The sequence below is a fragment of the Ascaphus truei genome, chromosome 8 (genome assembly GCF_040206685.1).
Source record: "Ascaphus truei isolate aAscTru1 chromosome 8, aAscTru1.hap1, whole genome shotgun sequence".
Taxonomy (NCBI): Eukaryota; Metazoa; Chordata; class Amphibia; order Anura; family Ascaphidae; genus Ascaphus; species Ascaphus truei.
The window spans coordinates 96,302,600-96,325,341 of record NC_134490.1 but is presented as its reverse complement, the minus strand read 5'-3'; the positions used below and the strand labels follow the sequence as shown (position 1 = coordinate 96,325,341).

Below are 22,742 nucleotides of genomic sequence, written 5' to 3'. Positions count from 1 at the left end.
GGGGAGATAGTAGATATATGGATGGGATAACTATAAATGCTGATATACTTGTCAATAATTTGTGGTATGGAAAGTTCTGCTACTTATTTGGTTATAATGATTAATACTTTTAAAAAGATTGGTAACTGTTTCTTTGTACACTTGACCTTTGCTACTATGAATACCTACTGTATGTCTATTTTATCAACAGTAAAACGAGATTATTGCAATGTTACAGATGAATAGACACAATGGCTGAGATACACATAGTGTATCATAAAAGATATGCCGACATATGAGTTTAGTACTTGAAATGTGTTTACAATTAAAACAAGAAAAAACACAAAAGCGCACCAAGATGAGAGATAGATATTGTATTAGCAACAAATAATAAAATTAGTAACTTACATATAAAATTTCTTTAATAATCCCCGATTCTGGTGTCTATCACAGGAGTAGGGCATCACATAGGAAGTATGAAGGGTAATCTCAGTTCTGAGAGATCAGACCCGCGCGCTGGGGCTGTCTCTGTTCACTCTCCTGTCCTCCACGTGTGGTAGCGTGGTGCGGAGCGTAGCACGCATGTGCAGGAACCGGGGCCTTCAATAGGTGTCCTTAGGATGCCTGTCCGTTTTTGATAGCATAGAAACGATCGGAAATAAGCAGGAATGGTACACTTGAGTGTGTACTGGTGGTGGGTAGTAAAACCGCCAGCCATAACAGTCGCTACACTCCGCACCACGCTACCACACGTGGAGGACAGGAGAGTGAACAGAAACAGCCCCAGCGCGCGGGTCTGATCTCTCAGAACTGAGATTACCCTTCATACTTCCTATGTGATGCCCTACTCCTGTGATAGACACCAGAATCGGGGATTATTAAAGAAATTTTATATGTAAGTTACTAATTTTATTATTTGTTGCTAATACAATATCTATCTCTCATCTTGGTGCGCTTTTGTGTTTTTTCTTGTTTTGCTGATATTGGTATCACCATCGGGGTTCCAGTGGAGACCACATTTGGAGGTGGGGGAGACACCTCATAAACACAGAAGCAGCAAGAGAACTGAGAGGGACCAACACTCCAAGTTTAAAGAGCCAGAGCGCGGACTGAACTTTTTATTACTGGTGTTTACAATTAAATACAATAGTTCAGACCTTCATTATTAAAGCTATTTGAAGTGTTCTGACTTTCCCAAAATTTTCTGGATTTGTTGCAATACAATAAATAAATCTTATCTACATAATTAATTGTTTTGCCATTTTATCTTTATAATTTAAGATGTGTTCTTTATAGCAATATAGCTGTATTGAATGTTAAAATTCAGGGCAAAATCCTTACTCTGAAAAGGAGCACGGCATGTACAGTAACTCTGTATATACATTGGGTACTGCATTATTAGGGACTCATAACTAACTAATAAAACAGTACCTTTCGCAATTTCTAAAGTTATAGTAACCAGAGTTGTTACGTGAATTGGAAATTCCTAAGCTTAGTTGGAGGTTTTGTTCGGTGAACCGCAGAAGTGATTTAAAATAACAATTTTCCCAAAAACTTGATATTATGGGTGGACTCTACTATGCAACCAGTTCTCCTTTTGTTTATTTATTTTTGTTGGTGGGGGGTTGTACTTAAGAGGAACAGAGAAGAGCAGGGCAAGTCCTACGGTCATGAGGACTCTCTAGTTGAGCATACATAGGGCCTCATGCAGTAAGCACCGAAAAAGCACTCTCGGCAGGGGTTCAATATCGGCATGATTTTGGCGATTTGCCCTCGTAGTATTCAGGAAGGGCCGAATCCCTGGCGAATCACTGCTAAAGCAACACGCCGAGTAGCCGGTGGCGAGACAGTCTGTTTGCCGTTACGCCGTCCCCTGCCGAGATGTGCCTGCAGCAGAGAGAGATCCGCCGCTCTCTCTGCGCGAACCTCGGCAAAATAAAATAAATTTCAAATCAAATTTTATTCATAGTGTACATGTGCAGGGGGTCTCCGGAGTTGAACCGCATTGGTTTCAAGTCCGGGGACCCCCTGCTTCCCGAGATACAGACCCCTTTATGAGGTGCCGGTATCCCTCTGCATTTAAATGTCCCGATCACGTGACCGCGAAATGTAAACAAAGCAGAGGGATACCGGCACCCCATAAAGGGGCCTGTATCTCGGGAAGCAGGGGGTCCCCGGACCTATAACCAAAGCGGTTCAGCTCTGAAGACCCTCTGCACATCTACACTATGAGTAAAACACACATATAAATAAACAATCATTCCTTACCTTTGCGGCTATCTGCTATGGAAATGAAGCAGCATTAATGTATTTTTAATAATAGTGTACGGGAGCAGGGGGTCCCCTGAGCTGAACCGCATTGATTTCTGGCTCAGGGACCCCCTGCTTCCCGGGTTACAGACCCCGGTATGGGTCATCGGGTGCCAGTGTTGCCGCCATCTTTATAGCATCCCATATGTGACGTGCCCGCTATAAAGATGGCGTTGACACTGGCACCAATGCCCCATACCGGGGCCTGTAACTCGGGAAGCAGGTGGTCCCTGAGCCAGAAATCAATGCGGTTCAGCTCAGGGGACCCCCTGCTCCAACACAATATTATTAAATACATTAATGCTGCTTCATTACCTTAGCGGATAGCCGCTAAGGCAATGAAGGGTTAAGGCATAATTGCATGTTTATTGGGGACAATTGCCCCCCAATAAACATTGCAATAAACAACATACACCCCCTGTGCTCCCAACAACCCCTATACCCCATTACATATATCACAGTTTTGGGATGCACAGCAATGATACTATAGGCCGGCGGTGGCCCTCGGGTGTTCCCCGCAGGCCTGCAGTACCAATTCAGTGCACTCCAAAAAAAATTACAACACATAAATACACCACCCTTAACACATACAGTATAGTAATGTGCAAAATTAATATTATCCACATATGGATAATAGTGAATTTGCCCATTTAAAATAAATAAAGAACAATAAATACATATTTCACTCACCCATGTCCAGCTTGCACGATGAAGGCCATCCTCCTCTTCATCACTGTCCATGCCCCCTCCGATGCTGCAAAACATAAACAAGAATCAAAACAGCCAATGTAATGTCCCCTAACCCCTTAATCACCATAGCGGTTATTAACCGCTACAGTCATTCAGGGGTTAACCCACCCTCACCCACCACACGGGAGGCCTAAATACCCTCCCCCACTACCCCCCACCCCGTGAGGCCGAACCACCCTCACTCACCCAATACCCAGCCGGGAGGCCTACCCACATACCCTTGGGGCCAATACCCCCTTCCCCCACCCCCAGTACCCACAATAAAAACAATACACAGCCCCACAATAAACATCATTATATTTATTAATTACATAACCCACCCCCTGTGCCCCCCCCCATAAATACATGATTTATTATTTTACATACAGGGTTAATACCACAGGCCCACGGGAGTCCTCGTGGGCCTGACGGGTCACCTCACAGACCTACAGTAGAACAGCACCATGTTTCAAATAGGGTCTGGAGGTCTACGGGTGGTCCCCGCCAGGCACCGTGGTCCACCAGGTGGTCTCCGTGGGTCACCGTGGGCCACAATGGGGTCCGCACTGGTAGGCCTGTGGCTGTCTGGGGGCCCCGGGACAGACCCACAGGTGTCTGAGGGGCCTCGGGTGGTTCCTACGGGGGTCTGGGGGCCCTCGGGTGGTCCCTACAGGTCCGCGGTGCCCCCACAGATGTGGGGCCACCGGTTCTTCCCCGCAGGTGTCCCCCATGGACCCTGCAGCCGTTTACCCGTGAGAAGCCCGAGGAGACCACAGGTGGTCTCCATAGGTCCCCCGCAGACCTGAGGAAACAACCCTGTATGTAAAAAAAATAAACATGTCCTATAGATTAAATACATCAATCCCCCCCCCCCCCCCCCAACACATACAGAACAATAATGTGCAAAATAACTATTATCCAGATAGGGATAATAGATTATTTGCCCACTATTAAATACATTAACTAGTATAATAAAATAAATAAAGTTCTACTGACCTCATCAATAAGAAGCCCCCTCGCCAGCAAAATCCGTGTCCTCCGTTGCCAACAAAATACATAGCCAATACATTGCAATTACATTCTGATATCAATTAACCCCTTAATTACCTTATCGGATAATAACCACAAAGGTAATTAAGGGGTTAAGCCACCCTGGCCCGATACCCACCCTTCACCCATTCATTTGTACAGTGGCTTCATCATGCAAATATATATATATATATATATATATTTATTATATATATATATATATATATATATATATATATATATATACATACATATATATATATATACACATGATGAACCAATATACAAAGAAATGTTTAAGGGTTAACAAAAACATGCACAAATAAAAATACCACTTCTCCATATCAGCCACAGTCAACCAAAATCCTACTTCCTAATAAAATCATTATCATCTGCCAATCAAAAGCATCAAATGCCAATCAAAACATTAAATTTACATTGTATACATGATGCATAAAATCTGTGCACCATGTGCACTCTGCCAATCAATGTTAACAATAAAATATTCAAAAGAAAATACAATGAAATCCAAACAAGTATACTATTTAAACCAAGCAAGGCAACCAAAATAAATTACCATTAATTAATCAAATTAATCCCAAAACATTTAAAATACCATCCAAATAAATTAGACAATTAACTCTTTTAATCGTTAAACAAACCCATTATCCAACAAAGTTAACATCTGACAAAATAGTAGTACCAAAAAATAAACCACTGTAAAAAAGCAAGACTCACCCTGACTATGTACAGCATACAACACCAAAAATTACATCTATCTAATTAATAATTACATTACACACATTTAAGAATAGCAGCATATCAAAATACATTTACATAGTGCAAAACAAGCATTCCTAACCAAATCATTTCTTACCCTATATGTATATATCGATAGAGACATACATACATACATACATACATACATACATACATACATACATACATACATACATACATACAATGTACATACATACAATGGCAAGAAATGATAATGGGAAAAAATTGTATCACATATAACAAATGACAAAATACATTTCTTTTGTTAACTTACCATTAGCTGCCCCACTCTCCGACTCCCGTTGAACACCAAGCTCTCAAACCAATCCACGCACAGCAACAGGAACCCATAAAATAAGAAACCATAAATAAATAAACCAAGACTTTTTTTTATAATCCAAAGCGTCAACGGGATCTTGATCTGTGTTCTTCTGTCTTCTTTCTTATTCTTCTGGGGTCTTCTGGGGGTCTTCTTACCGTCTGTTGCCACGCCCCGGTCCTCTTCTTTCTTCTTTCTTCCGGAGGTCCGTCCTGCCGGGTCCTGCCGAAAAGTTTTTTCCAGCTAAAAAAAAATGCAGATTTTGGAGCTTATCGGCGCTTACTGAATCTGGAAGGCAATATTGGCGAGAAAATGGTGAAAAACGGCTTTTCGGCGCTTACTGCATAGAGCCCATAGTTACATAGTAGATGAGGTTGAAAAAAGACGTATGTCCATCAAGTTCAACCTATGCTTAATTTAGACAACAGATACTTTATCCTATACAGGCATACCCCGCATTAACGTACGCAATGGGACCGGAGCATGTATGTAAAGCGAAAATGTACTTAAAGGGAAGCATTACCTTTTTTTCCACTTATCGATGTATGTACTGTACTGCAATAATCATATACGTGCATAACTGATGTAAATAACGCATGTGTAACAGGCTCTATAGTCTCCGCACTTGCACACAGCTTCGGTACAGGTAGGGAGCCGGTATTGCTGTTCAGGACATACTGACAGGCGCATACGTGAGCTGCCGTTTGCCTATTGGGCGATATGTCCTTACTCGCGAGTGTACTTAAAGTGAGTGTCCTTAAGTCCCCCTCATGAATAGGGAGAGTTGGTCAGTATTGTCATAGGCAAAACCATGTTGGAGAACCAATGAGTGAGGAAAATGTTTTTTTTTAAATGTTACACTTACTAATTGGTTTCTGCTGTCAATGCCTATTTGAATGACAGTAGGAGCAGATTAGCATATCATTGAAACCAAATGGCTCACAATAGTGCTGCTTACAAATATCATAAAAGGGTGCTCCAGTTTTAAACCATTCAATGTCAACGAAGCCAAAGTTAATAATTGAAAACGTTGGCAATATCTGGAAATACCCTCTTCAGTAAAGCCATAAATCGTCAGCAGTAAAGATGAGAATAGAGTCTTTTTACTGCTTCAATTATTATCTCAAAATTACTTATTGACTACCGCAGATCCCCTGCATTGTCAGGAAACACCTGCATAGAAATTAGGTCAGTGACGCAAGGCTATTGTGCATTAATAATTCCTAGTAAACTGAATGTTAAATCGGCGAAAATATTGTACAGTAAAACTTTTCCTAGTGCATTGATGCTACAAGACAGTGCCTTTGTTAATAGCAGTTTATTGTTCATAATGCCACCCCATTTTTATGCTTAACATTAGTCATTTTATTATTTTAAGGCTTTTACAAAAATTCACACCACGTGCTAAACCCCTTTTCTTTTAATTATGAATGCATTTTTGCCTAGTTTACATACATTTTTTGTAGTGTGAATACACATTTGTAGAAGTACATTTTGGTTTTATTTAATAGACTACATAAATACAGCGAACCATAATTAATAAGCTGCGTTGCTCCATGAGATTGAATTAAGACAGGCTTCAAGGTGTCTTATATAGCACTTCTTAGTAAATATGGGCCAGTGTGTTATGTATATGTAGCCATGCTGTCAAATGGTCTGCAGTTCCTCTCCTGCTGGCAGTAAGCCTGGTAAGTTACAGGGTTGCCAGCAGTAATCATGGAGGTTTGCCCTCACACCCTGGTGAGGTGTCATATACATGGAGGGGAGTGGCTGCCTACTCTGAGTCCACCGTTAGTGACATCAGAGAGGTGCCAGTTTCTGAAGTATATAAGGCATAGCACTGCCAAAAGTTAGTTATTGGAGGAAGGAATAAGTCTGGGTTGAGACTTGTGAGTAAAGGGCCCACTAGTGCAGTAACTAGTGGCCAGTTTCTACGTCAAGTAGCATCAAGCCTGACAAGGCCACACTGTGTCCAGGGACCTGGCACAGGGGTGATCTCCCTGAGGGGAGAGGGGATCCCACTCCATTGGGAGGGCATACCTTTCTAAGGGACAGCACGGCAAGATGGGCGGCTGAGCTAACTGCTGCAAGGGGCAGCTGGCCCATACCACCAAGCTACAATAAAGATGCCCTGTTCAAAGACAACCCCACTGTGTGAGTGTGAAGTTACTCTCCAGTGGAAGGCACCACCAAGAAGGAGTTCCTCATCAGAACCATCTCCTTGCGGACGCAGAGATCCTGATGAGGTGGAGGCGCTGCACTGTATGTAGGTAGGACTCAAGCACACTACCTCAGCTGCCTGTCTGGGTTGGCAATCCCCAAACACCATCATGCGGGAGACTCAGGAGTCCTGTTGCCAACAGGTGCACCACCAGACACGACCATGTAATGGGGACTGGTTAGACCACAGGGGCCAATGTGAGATTGGGTGGGTCAGGCTAGGCCAGAAAACCCGTTACATATATTAAGAGGTTTAGCAGGTGTATAGCACGTTAGATATTAAAGCCAAAACATATTAACACATTTTTTTGCAACCATTTGTGTATTTTGTTATTTGTTTGCAACTTTGGACAACCTTAAAGCTGCAGTTCAGTCTTTTTTTTTTTTTTTTTTTTTTTTTTTTACTTCAATAGTTTTATGTGGGCAATCTCTAATTACCTAAAGAACAGTATAGCTGCAGCTCAATTAGTTTTCCATGTATTGATAGGTCGACATTTGGTGACATATTAAAAGCTGGCATTTGTTTATAATCTGCTTGACTGGCAGTGGAAGCTCATGAATATTCATGAGCATTTATGCACTGACATGTGCAAGAGGGAGGGCAGGGCTGACAAAGGGGTGTGCCAGAGCTTGTGACAGGACATGAAGGGGCAGTGCCTTAGCAAATGGCTGTTAAAATAGAATACAAGAAAATTGGTCTTTCAAAGTTGTTTTTTTAAAAACAGAAAATGCTAAAAGTATTTTTTCTTACTACAGAACTGATTTATTAAAAAAAACACACATGCAGGATATTGACTGAACTGCAGCTTTAAATCATATCTAAGCATTTGAATACATATTAAACAATGTCTGACTTTTACAATGGATTACTATCTAACAATGTATTCAGACTTGGCAGCACCATTATTCTAAGGTTTTCTTAGCCTTGTCTAGGAAATGGGTTAACCTGTTAAGGTGCAGTCCCTTAAAAAAAAAAAAAAAGGTTTTTTGAAGGACAGGTGAAAGCTATTTTTATTAGAAATACGCAGCACCCTTGTAACAGGGACTTATCACTGTTGAAAAAACTGGCCTCTAATCCAGCAGTGTGCTGGTTAATTACACACCAGCAATCAACCAGACTGCACATGGCTGATTAGGACGGTCAGAAAAAGCCTGTTCTGAGAAACAGGAAGGAGATTCCCTAGCCCACAACTGGGCTGACCTGGGGAAAATAGATATTTGTTAGCTCACAAGTGAACTGACCAAGGAAGGAAAGACTGACGATGTTCCTTAGCTCACAAGGGAGCTGCCCAAGGGAACAAACTGCAGAGATTCCTTAGCCCACACCTGGGCTAAACTAAGGAAATGAAGATGTCTTGATGCACACAGAAGGACTGTATGCTGCTAGCAAGACAAGGGGACAAGACCTCTATACCTGGACACAAAGAGTGCCATACCACATAAGGATGCTGACCCAGGAGAACAGAGGGGCCTTCCCCTAAAGAAACCCCAGATACTTTTTGGACTCTTGGGTATATATATATAGTGGTACGCAGCTTAGCTACCCACCCAGTTAGATAGGGCTATAGTAAAATGTGTAGTGATGTCTCCAAAGTAGAGTAGGTTTTTCTTTGGTGTTTGCTGTATTGTTTAAAGGAACGGGTGCAATAAAGTCTTATTTTAATTTCACCTTTAAACAGTCTCCATTGCGTGCCTCTGCACACATCTCTTACAACCCTGCTTTATTGCTTTCTACAAATCTCTAAAATGTAATATATTCACTTGGAAGTAAATCATGATTTCCCACTGTATTGATAAAATTATGACTTTTTTGGCATTACTGAAAATCCAAAAATTATAAGCTGGTGTATGTGGGATGCTGGTGCCAATAAGAAAATGTTATTTTTTTAAATAAAGCTTCAGAAAGGTGTTTTACAGATTACACCCCCCTGGTAATGGAGATAATCACTTCTGTCACGGTGCTTCTGGGGAATAAAGATGGCAATTGGTCACTTTAGGAGGCCAACGAATAGAGTCAATGTTATGCCTCTCATTCATTGGCTGTCGTGGCCTGAACCCATTCCATGCTTCCCAGGGAATTCAGTGATGTTCTGTTTAGGTGAGCTAGAAATAAAAGGGATCAAATAGATTGTTACATCCATCAACATCCAATCCCCCCCCCCCCCTCCCATCCCCTCCACGCCTATTGGAGCCAGCTGCGCAGCAGGGCCGAAATCCACATGAACGCCCTCTAACATCCTTACCCCCAAACCTTAATGGGATCAGCTGTGCAGCTGGACCATACTCTACCCTGAGGCATACTCTGTCCCACAATGAGCAACCAAATTACCTTTTCCTTGAACATTGCCCCTTACTCTCTCTAGATTGTAAACTCTCACAAGTAGGGCCCCCATTATCTTCTGTATCTGTTTGCGTGTGTTTGTCCTTATTTGGTACTCATTGTATTTATGTAACATAGATAACTTTTGTACCTCCGTGGTACCGCGCTGCAGAACATGTAGGCGCTTTACATATGAGCGATAATAATAATTGTTACGGTAACACTAATTGGCAGCTCTTTTTGCTCTGAATGGTTTTGGAAGATTTGTTTTACTTTTATAGTCTAGTATTTAAGTCATGTGCGTACTTTGAGCACCCGTTCCACATAGAGGAAACACAATTGTTTTCTAGATATCTCTCACCGGGGGCTTTTTCTCTGTTTCCAGATTATTTGGTTCATTATAGCTGTTTTCCAGAGAGATCACGATTGCATCAGCAGCATATTCCATTAACAGAAAATGGAGAGCATATTTCTTATCAAAACAGGCTCTGTTTAACACACTTTTGGCCACAAATACTTCAAATTGCTGTTTTGTTTCTACAGGAAATGGAGACGGTAATGACATGCCTTCCAGAAAGTTGGTGTAGAAAGGGAATGGCATCTCAAGATCATCCTCATCATATAGCACTCAGAGAAGCAACTGATTTTCAGCCAAGGTAAGCAGCTAAAGCATTCATTATCCAGCTTTCAAAACAACCTTACAATGCTGTTTAGGTATTGATGGTGATAAAGTGGGTAGATTGCTTTGTTTGTTCATGCACTTTATACATGCCAAAAGCACCATCCAGCAATTATGTTCTCAGAGCAAAGAGTCCTCCACTTAGGATTCAGTTTACACAAGAACGACTGCATTTGCTGCCAAATTACTAATCACTCGTACTCTTAATTTCATACTTTATTCAAGGGTATGAAAACCATTTGAGTCCGCTGCATTTGAGGGAGCTTTGTAACAGAGCTGAAAAAATGTGAATCACACAATCCTTTTTAAGTGAGAAACTTCACTCTTACTTTTTTTATAGTCACGCAAACGTTTTAAATGGGTTCTTTTAATGGATTATGTGTTTCATCTATCTTCACATCAGGCCCTGAGAACGAAATGTGGAAATTTATATGTGCAAATTATTTAGATTTCGCAAAGTGGGACCTTGCACATCAGCGTCACGCGGCTTGCCGATTTTTGGGGCTGAACTTTGGTGAAATTTGTGGGTTTTCGCCAACATACTGCAATTTCGCAAACCATTCACACATCTCTATTTGTGAAGATAGAAGGTTTCCGTGAAGGGCGTCTTGGGGACTGATGAGACTTGAGAATTGGGTTTACTATATTGTAGTTACCATAGATGAAAGTTCCCATGACCAGATTTTTAAACGGTGCTTAGCTTTTGTCTTCCTTCATGCTCATTATAGTGAATGGACCTAAAAATACCTTAGGGTTTAGCATTGTGGCCCAGATGTACTAAATCGTGCTAAAGCTTTAACATATGTTTAAAATGACTTGGCACTGTTTAATAAATCTTGGCCTAAAACATGTAAGTCATTACCCGTTATTTTTTTCTGTTTGATTTATAATGTAATGCAGACTGTTGAGACATTTTATATATTCTGAATATCTTTGCAAATGTGTATACGAAATCCTAATTGCAAAAGCACAATAATATAATATAATGATTTATATTAAATATTTAGTTAAACAATATTTCCTTAAAATACCCACCTAAAGAAGAATTGATGAGATGAGCATACAAGTGGGCATGAAAAAGGCATCTTAAGAAAGTATTTTGGACTAACTAGGCTCTGGTTCACAAGGACAGAGTGGCTCTGCATCATCTGTTTATCCATTGAAGCAAATAGTAATCATTGTTATTATAAAGTTCTACATTGTATGCATCCCTTTACATAGACTTTATCAAGAACAAGTTATTGCCCTGTAAAGCTTGTAATAGATCACAAGGGATTGCCAAATGGTATTTTAACTGGGTCACAGTTGCTGTAGCTGTAGTGGTCTTTCTCAAGCCAGTTACCGTTAGCATGGCTTTGTGAAAGAAGCCCTTGAACTTGTCTTGATCTATTATTGTAAAACAGAGGCACTATATCACCATTTCAGCCAGTAGAAATTCTACCTCTCTCCTCTTGGCTACCAATGGCAGAACCAGTAAGCAAACACTTCTTATTAGTAAGCCTTGACCTGCCTTTTTCTGTGATTATATTACATTAATGGTGCCCCAAACTACTTCTACATGCATTTGTGGTAGCCAAAGGCTACATGCTAGGCGTCATGACTCAAAATATTATATTATGTGTAAACAATGCAGTACCTTGATACTTTGACACAGTAACAGACAGTTAAAATGATAGTGCCTCTGTTTGCAAAACATTTTATTCATATCCCCCAGAGTACCTCATCCCAGTGTACTTCCAACCCCCTATTATAAAATCAGCAACTCAAAAAGAAAAACACTACACAGTTAAGGGGTTGTAAATATTCTTCAATAGGTAACACACCTGACCTTGCCAGCTACAGTTAAAACTTACCAAGCACTTGCTTTCCAGCCAAATGGGAACTTCCTAATATATGACATCAGCCCAAGACCTAGGTAGACTATAGGCGCCGCCTTAGACCCGTGCACCTGTATCACCCACTCCCAAAACAGACCAAAAATGGACGAGCTCAATAAAGCCACCATTAAAACAAAAACTCTTGCAAGGGACATTCAACCCTCTTAAATTGGCTTCAGCAATTCCTGACTACTCTCCAAAGCAATTATTTACCTTTGCAATAATACGTGATATGTACATTATTTACAGTATCTATCAGTGGTACTTACATCATACGTTTTCCATATACAGACATGTTGATTCATCATTACCTTTTGTCAGAAGTCATGTTTTTCAAACCTGTATTGTCATTATTGTGAACGAGGTAATAAGGTCTTATCTTATTCTGATTAATAACGATTTCTGTCCTCATTTTTGAGTGCTGGAGAACACACATATATTTGTCTGATTTTGTTGTACTCTTTCCCCATGCACCATTCCCTGAATATAACTCAGAATTTGATAATGTACTGTAATCTTTTTGTTTGTAGTCTTGTCTGACCGTATATTATTCTCTATGTAGTACAGATGCAGCGGCCATTATTTTAACAAATCACGGGGTATATACCTCGGAATACCCATGTGATGGCGCAGGATTTCTTCCAACTTTACCGCCTTAAGACGCAAGTGCATAAAATGGTATTTTAGTGTTGTGGCTTTTAAACACCTGAAATTGACACAGTAGCACAGTACTGTACACATTACAATTCATTCATTTCATTGCATTTAATTGCACGCAATCCATGAAATTCAAACAAAGCAACCGCGATAAACACGTATGCCTGGGGCGATTGGCTGCGTTCATGCCGCGTGGAGTACAGCAGCACGCACAAAAATGGCGCCGTGATTTGTTAAAATAATGACCGCTACATCTGTACATTAGCCCAAGACGTAGGCAGACTGTAAGGTGCACCGCCTTACAGACATGCACCTGCATCAACTTCTCTTAAAACAGACCCAAAATGGGGAAGGTCAATAAAGCCCCCATTAAAACAAAAACTCTGGCAAGGCTCTGTCACCGCCGAAGACATTAGAACCCCTCAAATTGGCATCAGCAACCCCTCAAAAACCAAAGCCTTAAAACGTAAACTACAAAGGCCCAAAGCCACATCTCATATATTTACCCTAGGCCTTTACCCCCATCTTCTTATGCCTAACAACTAAACCTCCCAAACATCTCTCAAATTCTGAAACCATCTTGTTCAGATTCATGTGGCAACATTCAAAGTTCCCACCCACTTAAATCTAGGAACTACTTCAGACCAGACCAATGTAGCATTCAGAAAAATAATCTAAGACCCTATGGATTCTATGGATCAAATCTACTGTCTTACTTCTCCTTAAATCATTCCCCCCAGCACGTATCACAATTACAGTACAGAAAGGATCAGCATAACTGGCTGAACTAAAGCAAGACTTCATTTCAACGTAATCCCCTGCACCTCAACCAACAGGCTTTATTCATCCGATTTCTACATGGGCAGTAAACCGCTCTCTTACCCGTCCAATGGTGAACGAGTGCCCAATGGTACAAAGTCGCTTAATGCTTCAGGACACTGAAAGCTAGAAATATAAAGCAAAACAGTGCTGTCATCACTTGAGCACCGCACATAACTGCTCCACTTTTACCTGGCCAACTCCAACACCCAATCAAAACCAGCTTGCTGAAGGCCTAGAATTCCTGATATATACTAATCCCAAATACTCAAGCCATGTTGTAATGGCCAATGGTGTATGGTTGGGTTGTCTCCCGGGTCAAAAACCCTCCCTCCAAGTGCTTTGTAACAATTGCTAATAAGCACCTATGGGCATGTTTACAGTTTGTACTTTTGTTTTGTGCAACAAAACATTATTGCTGTTATTACAGTACATGCTATATTCTACTCTATTAATATATCATAATGTCAACCATCTTTTCTAAATATACTACAATTAAATATTATTTTAGGTTTTAGACATAGTGGAACAGTTAGGGCACAACATACTTAATTAACCATGTTAATGTTTCCAACCCTTCAAGTAAGTATTTATCTTTAATAATACAAACCAAACAATGAACAAACTGCATGGTTGGTTGCTGTTGATGTCTAGAATTGAAGCGACAGCAGTATCTACTTAAATAAATAGTAGTACACACTACAGGGTGTGTGCATTGATTAAAGTATTATCTGGAAGGTGTTACTGTTGTGAGGATTGCCCATCAGCCTTGCCCCTGGGGAGGAACCCCGTGACGGAACAGGTGACGCGCGCCGCATTACCAGGTTGGGGGACACCACATGTTCCGCGCTTATGCCCCAACCCCGTGACTCATCCCGTGATAAAGTGTCTGACGCACGCTGCTCTACCAGACTGGGGGACACCGCACGCATCTCACTCAGGCTCCGCCCTTGTGACATCATGGTTAAGGTGCGCTACGCGCAGCCACCGCACTACCATGGGCACACGAGTGGTTAACTACATCTCTAATTTCTATTCACCTGCACTTCTCCCCGCCCCTGCCTATCAGTGGACTGCATATGTCTAGGGGGCGGGTTTCATTCGTTACCTTGCACCTGTGTGCTGCCTTTCCATTGGCTGCCAGCCCTGTAAATACTCAGCCAGCCCTCCTACTAAATGGCTGAGCATAAACTCTGTTTGCTGTCTTGTCTTGCGTATCCTGTTCCTGTTTTGACCTCGGCTTGTATCTGGACCTCCGCCTCTCTGACCCTTGACCTCGGCTTGCTATTGGATTTCTACCTTCTCTACTCCTGGACCCCGGCACCGCACAATGACTATCCGACTTCTCCAATCCCTGACAACGGTGAGTATATACAACCATTCTGATCTCTCCTATACTGACCCAGCTACACTACCTTACTCTGCACTCCAGATGCAGTCTCGCGGTTGGAGGTCGGTGTATTCCAACATCCCCACTTCAGCCTCGCGGTCCCGTCCTGTTTGTGGTGAGCACTCGTTACAACTATGTTCTGATATGCATACTTAAACTTGATCAAATTCCAACAACAGGGCTACTATATAGATTTAGAACTCCAACTAACAAATGATCATACCCAATTACGCAGATTCTACCAGGCTTAATTTAAGGACTTGCACCTCAGGAGTCCTATGTCCCCCTTTCTAACAGAAAAAAAATTGTGTGTGTGCCGAGCATGCACATTTTATGTGAAACTTCTTTGTCTCTTGTCACACAAATTGTATTTGTGATGGTGATGTTTTTAATTAAGTAACCCAAGTGATTTGACACAGCGCTAAACAACACAAAGTGTAAACATAACATACAGTGATGCAAATGATACAATAAAGTGTAAGGTGAATTAGAAAAATTCTCGACCTTCAGAGGGAAATGTACAAATTCCCTATAGTAACAGCATAGATCCAGGGTATGAAGGGAGCGAAATTTCAGGAACACCCCAAAAGGCAGAAGAAACAAGATAATGGTGCAGTAAAATCACATATAGCTGGTAGAACAAGACTTGGCTCGTATTAAATGCCTACTTACTGCACCGACACACTTTATTCGAGCAAATACCCAGTATGTACCTGGCAGATACCTGGAATGCGCCACTCCTCACCTCTGACAAGCCCCGTTGCATTTGCCTTCCCAGCCTGGGTTCATGCCTGGCTGATGGGCGGCTGATCTGTTAAATGATAATGATTAGGATTTAATAGGCTGCAATGCTTCGCGTGTCTACCAGATGGCATAAATTCATGAATTGTAATGCAGTATATATATATATACTGTGCAGTATTGCAGCCAGCGGGAATAAAATGCTTCAATCCCTGCTTGGAAAATAACTCAATGCACTCGGGCAGAAAACAGACACAAACCTCAATACACCCGGGTATACCCGAATTCGTGGGACTAGCCAAGCTCGAATAAAGTGTGTCGCCAGTGTACAAACAGTAGGTGAAGGGTCAGCGTAGATTTTTAGTATTGTTAGTTATATGTTTGTTATGTCTTTTTTTCATATATGCTTAGCATTAGTTCTTTCCTCTTGACTGTTTATTCCTTTGGCTTTGTGCCATGGATATCTAGATGTTAACATGTCACTTATGACTGACATGACCTAATAACCTCCGATTTCAGTCATTGCTAAATTACTATTGCTATGCTTATGTGATTTATGTATTTGTTTAGTACCGAATGGCTGCCCTCCTGACTAGATGGCGCTGTTGCGTGAACTCTGATCGTCTCACTGGATCTCCAGTTCACTGGTTAATCTCGCGAGACTCTCATGTAGTTCCGCTTACGTCATTTCCGGTCACAGACGGCGTCAATCAGGTACTTTTCTATTTATGTCCACACTTTTGTACGAGGGGTTATACTCTTTGACAAAGGGCTTTGCCCGAAACGTGTCAGAGTGGGTTAGTTTGTTCTATTTTTGTGGATGTCTCACGCAGTCACTCAATAAATTAGATTTTTTATTACTGGTGTGCCGCTTCCTTCTGCGAAATACCCTACCTGCAGTGCTCCGCTTATCGCTCTCTTGAGGTCATTTCCTTGCTGTTATCTTCAATCAGGCTGGATGCACATCTTGAGCCTTTGTTTATATCTACTTTGGATGCCTGCTCAGCAGAGCCTTCATCTCTACCAACAGTGAGTTACCTGTGGAGTTTTCTTGTATTAGATAGATTGTTTGGTGGTGGTGAAAAGGTGGCACATTACCTTCAGGTTGTTGTGCCTCCCCAGTACTCCATAAATCCCACTTTATGATTTAAGCCTACAATGGAGGCAGCCACTATATAATGAATCATAGGTAATTAATATTAAACGACTACTATCTACGCTCATTATACTTGAGCCAATATACAAGCATACATTACTTCACTCCCAGGATCAACATTTATTGCTCACATTAAAGGGGACATTAAGAAGATTAGTGATGATACTATATGCCTGTGAACTGTTCCTGTTGCACCGATAAATAGACTATATGTCTCTTTGTGTAATAAATTGGGAAATAAATATATGTAGCCTGGTCCTCCCTTTAGCTCTCCTCACCTCCGCTGCAAGCGGGTAGCCGTTAAGGGAGCCGCCATTTTGTTTGTGCGCTCCCATGTGCAGAAAAGGTTCGCACATGCAAAGGTTCAAGCAGCCCCAGGGGCTGCACAACACATGACACAGGACAGCCAATAGGGCTGCTAGAATCTCCTGAGGGGAGATTGGAACTTTGGATGTGCTTGAAGTTTGAGCTGACAGTTAGGAGTGCAGCAAGGGATTCTGGGAAATGACATGCAAATGAGCGCACAATGCTTAAAAGCTGTGTGAACAGCGATGCATTTGCTTAAATGGGTTCCATGTGTATGGATATTCCAGGCAAAAGGTGACACATTGTACGCTCATTTGCATGTCATTTCCCAGAATCCCTTGCTGCAGTGGGAGCACTGTATGCTAGGTGATAATGGTTGAAAGGCAGGATTGCAGACCTGTCTAAGACATGTGAATGTGCTCACAAGTGATATTCTTTATTGGCTATATTCTAACGGTGGAGGTTTTTTGTTGCCTTTTTCACCCACCATAAATTAAAATGTAATGATTTTATATATAGATATAGATAGATATATAAATAAATCACGTGCGCAGATACAATAGGGTTAAATTGCTTCTTAGAAATGCAGCCACAATGCTGGTTTTAACATAAAAACCTAAGTATCTATGGTAAATATCCCATTTGGCACAATAAGAAAAGGAATGTCCTTATATACACAAACAACCTAATAGGTGAGGGTCTGGTAGTATATGTTGATAGTAGATCAAATGGTGTCCTGAACTAGTTGCAATCAGCAAAGTAGAAGAATGTCAATGATGCCGGAACACAGATAGATGTTAAAGTGAGAAAGTTAATTATAATTTACAAAGTAGCAAGAGATTCAATAGTGTGAGACCGCATGGAAGTGAGTCAGTTCCCTTTTCAGTGTCTCTATTTTCATTGCCCACTAATCAGTTACCTTTTCCTCAGTCCAAGAGCACACGAATAAAGAAGGTATCTGTGGCTCTTTCCTAAATGCAGTAACCTTGTTACCTTTGGGATATCATCCGTTCTGGATCACCAGTAGCAATAGGATGTTTACGCTGACAAAGCTTGGAGTTTCAGCGTTTCTGTTCCTCTGTTGATTTGGCCACGAACAGCAAATCATGCACCTGCATCTCTCCTTCTCCGGGGATTAAGGGGTCATCACCTCACAGGGTGGGGAGCCTCTCACGACTGGCTAAAACCGTGCAGATCACGTATACACCAGATAGCAGGTACTCCAACTCTGCTCAGAAGTTTCACCAGATGCACCACCTCTCACTCTGGCTTTCCTCCGGATCTCGTGTCATTGTGTCGCCCTGCTCAGGTATCTCCCAAGTGTAGAGCTTACACCGGGTAGCAGGCACTCCAACTCTGCCCAGGAGTTTCCCCAGATGCACCACCTCTCACTCCGGTTCTCAGATGGATCTCTCGTCACTGCGTCGCCCCGCTCAGGTATCTCTCCAAGTGTAGAGACTCTCTGGGTATCGCGTCACAGTACTGAGGAGGCGCCTCAATCTTCTGCTGTGCAGACCCCCGCTGGATACCACGCCACAGTACCAAGGAGGATGCCAGGTGCACTCACTCCGATCGGGTGTTTCCCCCGGATCAAAGCCTCTCGGTCCGACTCCCAGCTGGATACTTGCCTCAAATTGCTGAGGATGGGTCTTAATCTTCCGATAAACAGAGAGCATTGAATGGGAAAATGGCAGTCTAATAAAAAACAACTCAAATCAGATTGATTTTTTAACTGTATTAAAAAACGTAGACCATAAAAGTAAACATATACTAAGCAAGTAGGTATGCTAAGAGAACCCTACGCGTTTCATCTAATCTAGACTTCATCAGGGATATAATGGTATGATTAAAATACCTTATATTTATACCTGTGTCTATGCTCAAGTTTGTTAATTGAGAGAAAAAATGTTCCAATCAGATTAGAGATATCACAACCAATGGTGACACTCGTGCAAATTTACACAGGGAGAAATATCTGTATGAATACAACTCATAGTACGATGCTACAAACAATACAATATCACAGAAATGTTTAATAATGACAATAAAAAGATCAAATATAATAAATGAATTAAATAAAACATTTTGAAATCTACACTTATTCAAAGTTCAATAATACAAAGTGTAATAATAAATAAAACATATATACCGCAAAAATAGAGTGCAGCAGGTTAACAGGTTGTCACGGTTAGCCATAGAAAAGAAGAAGAGAACAAGCAGGAGCAATAATCGGAGATGGGGAGAGACATATTAGTTAAGGAGAAAAGCTCTTAAATCTATATCAACATTGTGTCCAAAAGGCACTAATGTTTTTAAAATATGAATCCATTTTGTCTCTAGCTTAGAGATTTGGTTGACTGTATCTCCCCCTCTCCAATTTGCCTCTAACATCTATACCAATTCATTTTATTCCCACTGGACTTTGATCATGGTACTCCTTTTTAAAATGTCTTGAAAGATTGTTGCATGAAACCCTTCTGAATATTGGTAATATGTTCAGCATACCTAAGTTTGAGTTTCCTAGTTTTCCGGCCTATATATTGTTTGGTACACGGACATTGGATAAGGTATACTGTATTTACTGAATCGCAGTTTATACATTTGCTGATAGTAAATTCTTTCTTTGTATGAGTATAATGTATTATCCAATCTAGTACAAGAAAATGCAACATATGCTACTTGATTGCTTTAAGCTCCAATGTGATATATTTGTAAAAAATCTTTTTTACATGGAACTCATAGGCAAAATAAAACCCACATATTTATAATTTACATTAGACCATTCAAATGTATACTAATCTGTGCTACCATCACAGAAAGGGGGAAATCGGGAACATTTAAAATATATCAGTGTTAATCTATATCAATATTTATTATTTTTAAAGAAGAATTAAATTTTATAACAGACTACATTTCTCAACCTAGTACTGTATATGGAGAGGTAACATTTAAGACCCACATTTGACACTACTGAAATTGGATCCTTTTTTTAATGAAACTAGCAGTCAAAATAATGCCCAGTTTAGCCCAAAAGGTATTAAATGTCCTTAAATGAAATCCTCACATACGTTATATTTAAAAAGGGATATCAAAGTATATGTATATATATGTGTGTGTGTATATATATATGTGTGTGTGTGTGTGTATTCAGCTCAACCCCATTATAGCGCGATCCGCTATAACGCGGATCCGCTATAATGCGGATCGCTTATAACGCAGTTTGAGCGTGGACCCCGAATTTAAAAAAAAATAAAAAATTTGCACACACACTGCACACATTCACTGCACACTGCATACATTCACAGACCACTGCACACACTCACAGCACACTGCACACACTCACAGCACACTGCACACACTCACAGCACACTGCATACACTCACAACACACTGCACACACTCACAGCACACTGCACACACTCACAGCACACTGCACACACACACACACACACACACACACACACACACACACACACACACACACACACACACACACACACACACACTCACAGCACACTGCACACACACACAGCACACTGCACAACACACTGCACACATTCACTGCACACTGCATACATTCACAGACCACTGCACACACTCACAGCACACTGCACACACTCACAGCACACTGCACACATTCAAAGCACACTGCTCACACTCACAGCACGCTGCACACACTCACAGCACACTGCACACACACACACACGCGCACACACACACACTCACAGAAACACTGCACACACACACACAGCACACTGCACAGCACACACTCACTGCATACATTCACAGCACACTGCACACATTCACAGCACACTGCACACACTCAGCACACACTCACAGCACACTGCATACACTCACAGCACACTGCACACACTCACAGCACACTGCACACACACAGCACACTGCACACACACACACACACTGACACACTGACACACACACAGTCTCACACAGTCAAATACACACACACACACACAGAGACACACTGCCTCTTTAAGGGAGCTTGCTCTCGCAAGACGGAAGCAGAAGTAGGAAGCAGAGACAGGGAGAAGAGCTGCCAGATGCCGGGTAAGTGCTGTGTGCTGTTGCCGCTGCCCCACCGGGTCTGGGAACGCTGGGAGAGTTCTCAGCTTTCCCCCTCCGGTGGACACAGTACCACCACAAAAAAAATGCGGTGGTCACGGGTGGCCCCCGAGGACTGCGCTATAACAGGGTTAAGCTGTATGTATATATATGTATTGTGATGACATCACTGCCCTCTAGGGGCTAGAATGGGGCAGTTGTGGGACTTTGCAGCTCTCAAAGAGTTAATCCTCCTGGAAATGGCTGTTCAGCTGCTAGTTAATTAAGCTAATTAGTCTGCTCTTATAGTCAGGAAGTGCTTTAAAAGGATGGAAGCTGCGAGGCACAGTGAGACTGTTTTCCCCAAAGAAGGGGGAGAGACAGGGGAGGGGGAGAGACAGAGGAGCTCCCCAGCTAACGAAAGCTGGTTAAAAGAAGCTGGTCAAGTGAGAGACACTGCCGAGAGAGAGCTGTGCTGAAGCAGGGACGTCTGCACCAACACCTGGACTTACAAATAAGCCAAACCCTTATTTGCTGTATACAGAGACTTTATATGCTCAGCAATAATATCTGTTTGGGATGGAATGAGCTTAGCTATCCACCCTGGTTAGTAAGGGTTGGAGCTGAATGTGTAGTTAGCTTTCCTAATGGAAATATGATTTTATTATTTGTTTTTTCTTAAAGGGACGGTGGGCCCGTTGTTTATTTAATCCCTGTAAATAAACCCCTGCTTAGAAGATAGTGTTTACTGCCTTATTTGGGACTAAAAGAGACTGCAACATGGTGTAGATATCACAGTATATATACACAAATAGCAAATGGATTATTCAAAGGAAAAAAGAGAACAACATGCGGTCATATACTGTAGTAAATCAGATCACAGAAAATCCAGAAATATGGAAAAACATTTATACTGCTACCCAGAATTTTCAAACATAATATTAAAAAATAAATGTCAACAGATTGTCGAATTAAAAATTTAGATATAAAGCCTCCATCACTGAAGAAATGCTTCCATTTCAAAATCTACATTAAGTCCTGCTGGAATCATAGTCTCCAATTGTTAAATCCAGAAGGTTTCTCTTTTCAAAAGTTGGATATTCCTATAGCCTCCTCTCCGATGTGGCAAAACATTATCTATCCTCACGTATCTTAAACATGTAGGGTCAGACGCATGACAGATCGCAAAATGCTTTGACCCATTGTGTGTCAGTTTTTTTCGAATATTCCCTAGATGTTCTAGGATTGTTATCCTCAAAGGGCATGTGGTTTTACCTATATATTGGAGTCCACATGGGCACTCCAACATACTGTATAGACCACATGATCAGTTCTACAATTTTAATGGGTTACCATACTTAGAATGACTT

The 22,742-nt window shown here is 41.5% G+C and overlaps 1 protein-coding gene across 3 annotated transcripts in view; it reads left to right on the top strand.

The window, feature by feature from the left end:
* Window positions 1–22,742, top strand: part of FAM13C (family with sequence similarity 13 member C) — a 507,877-nt gene that overhangs the window by 367,993 nt on the left and 117,142 nt on the right. For all 3 annotated transcript variants that reach the window (XM_075612947.1, XM_075612948.1, XM_075612946.1), the window contains exon 8: window positions 10,230–10,342. In XM_075612947.1, coding sequence (XP_075469062.1) covers window positions 10,230–10,342 — 113 coding nt within the window. The remainder of the gene's footprint in view (window positions 1–10,229; window positions 10,343–22,742) is intronic.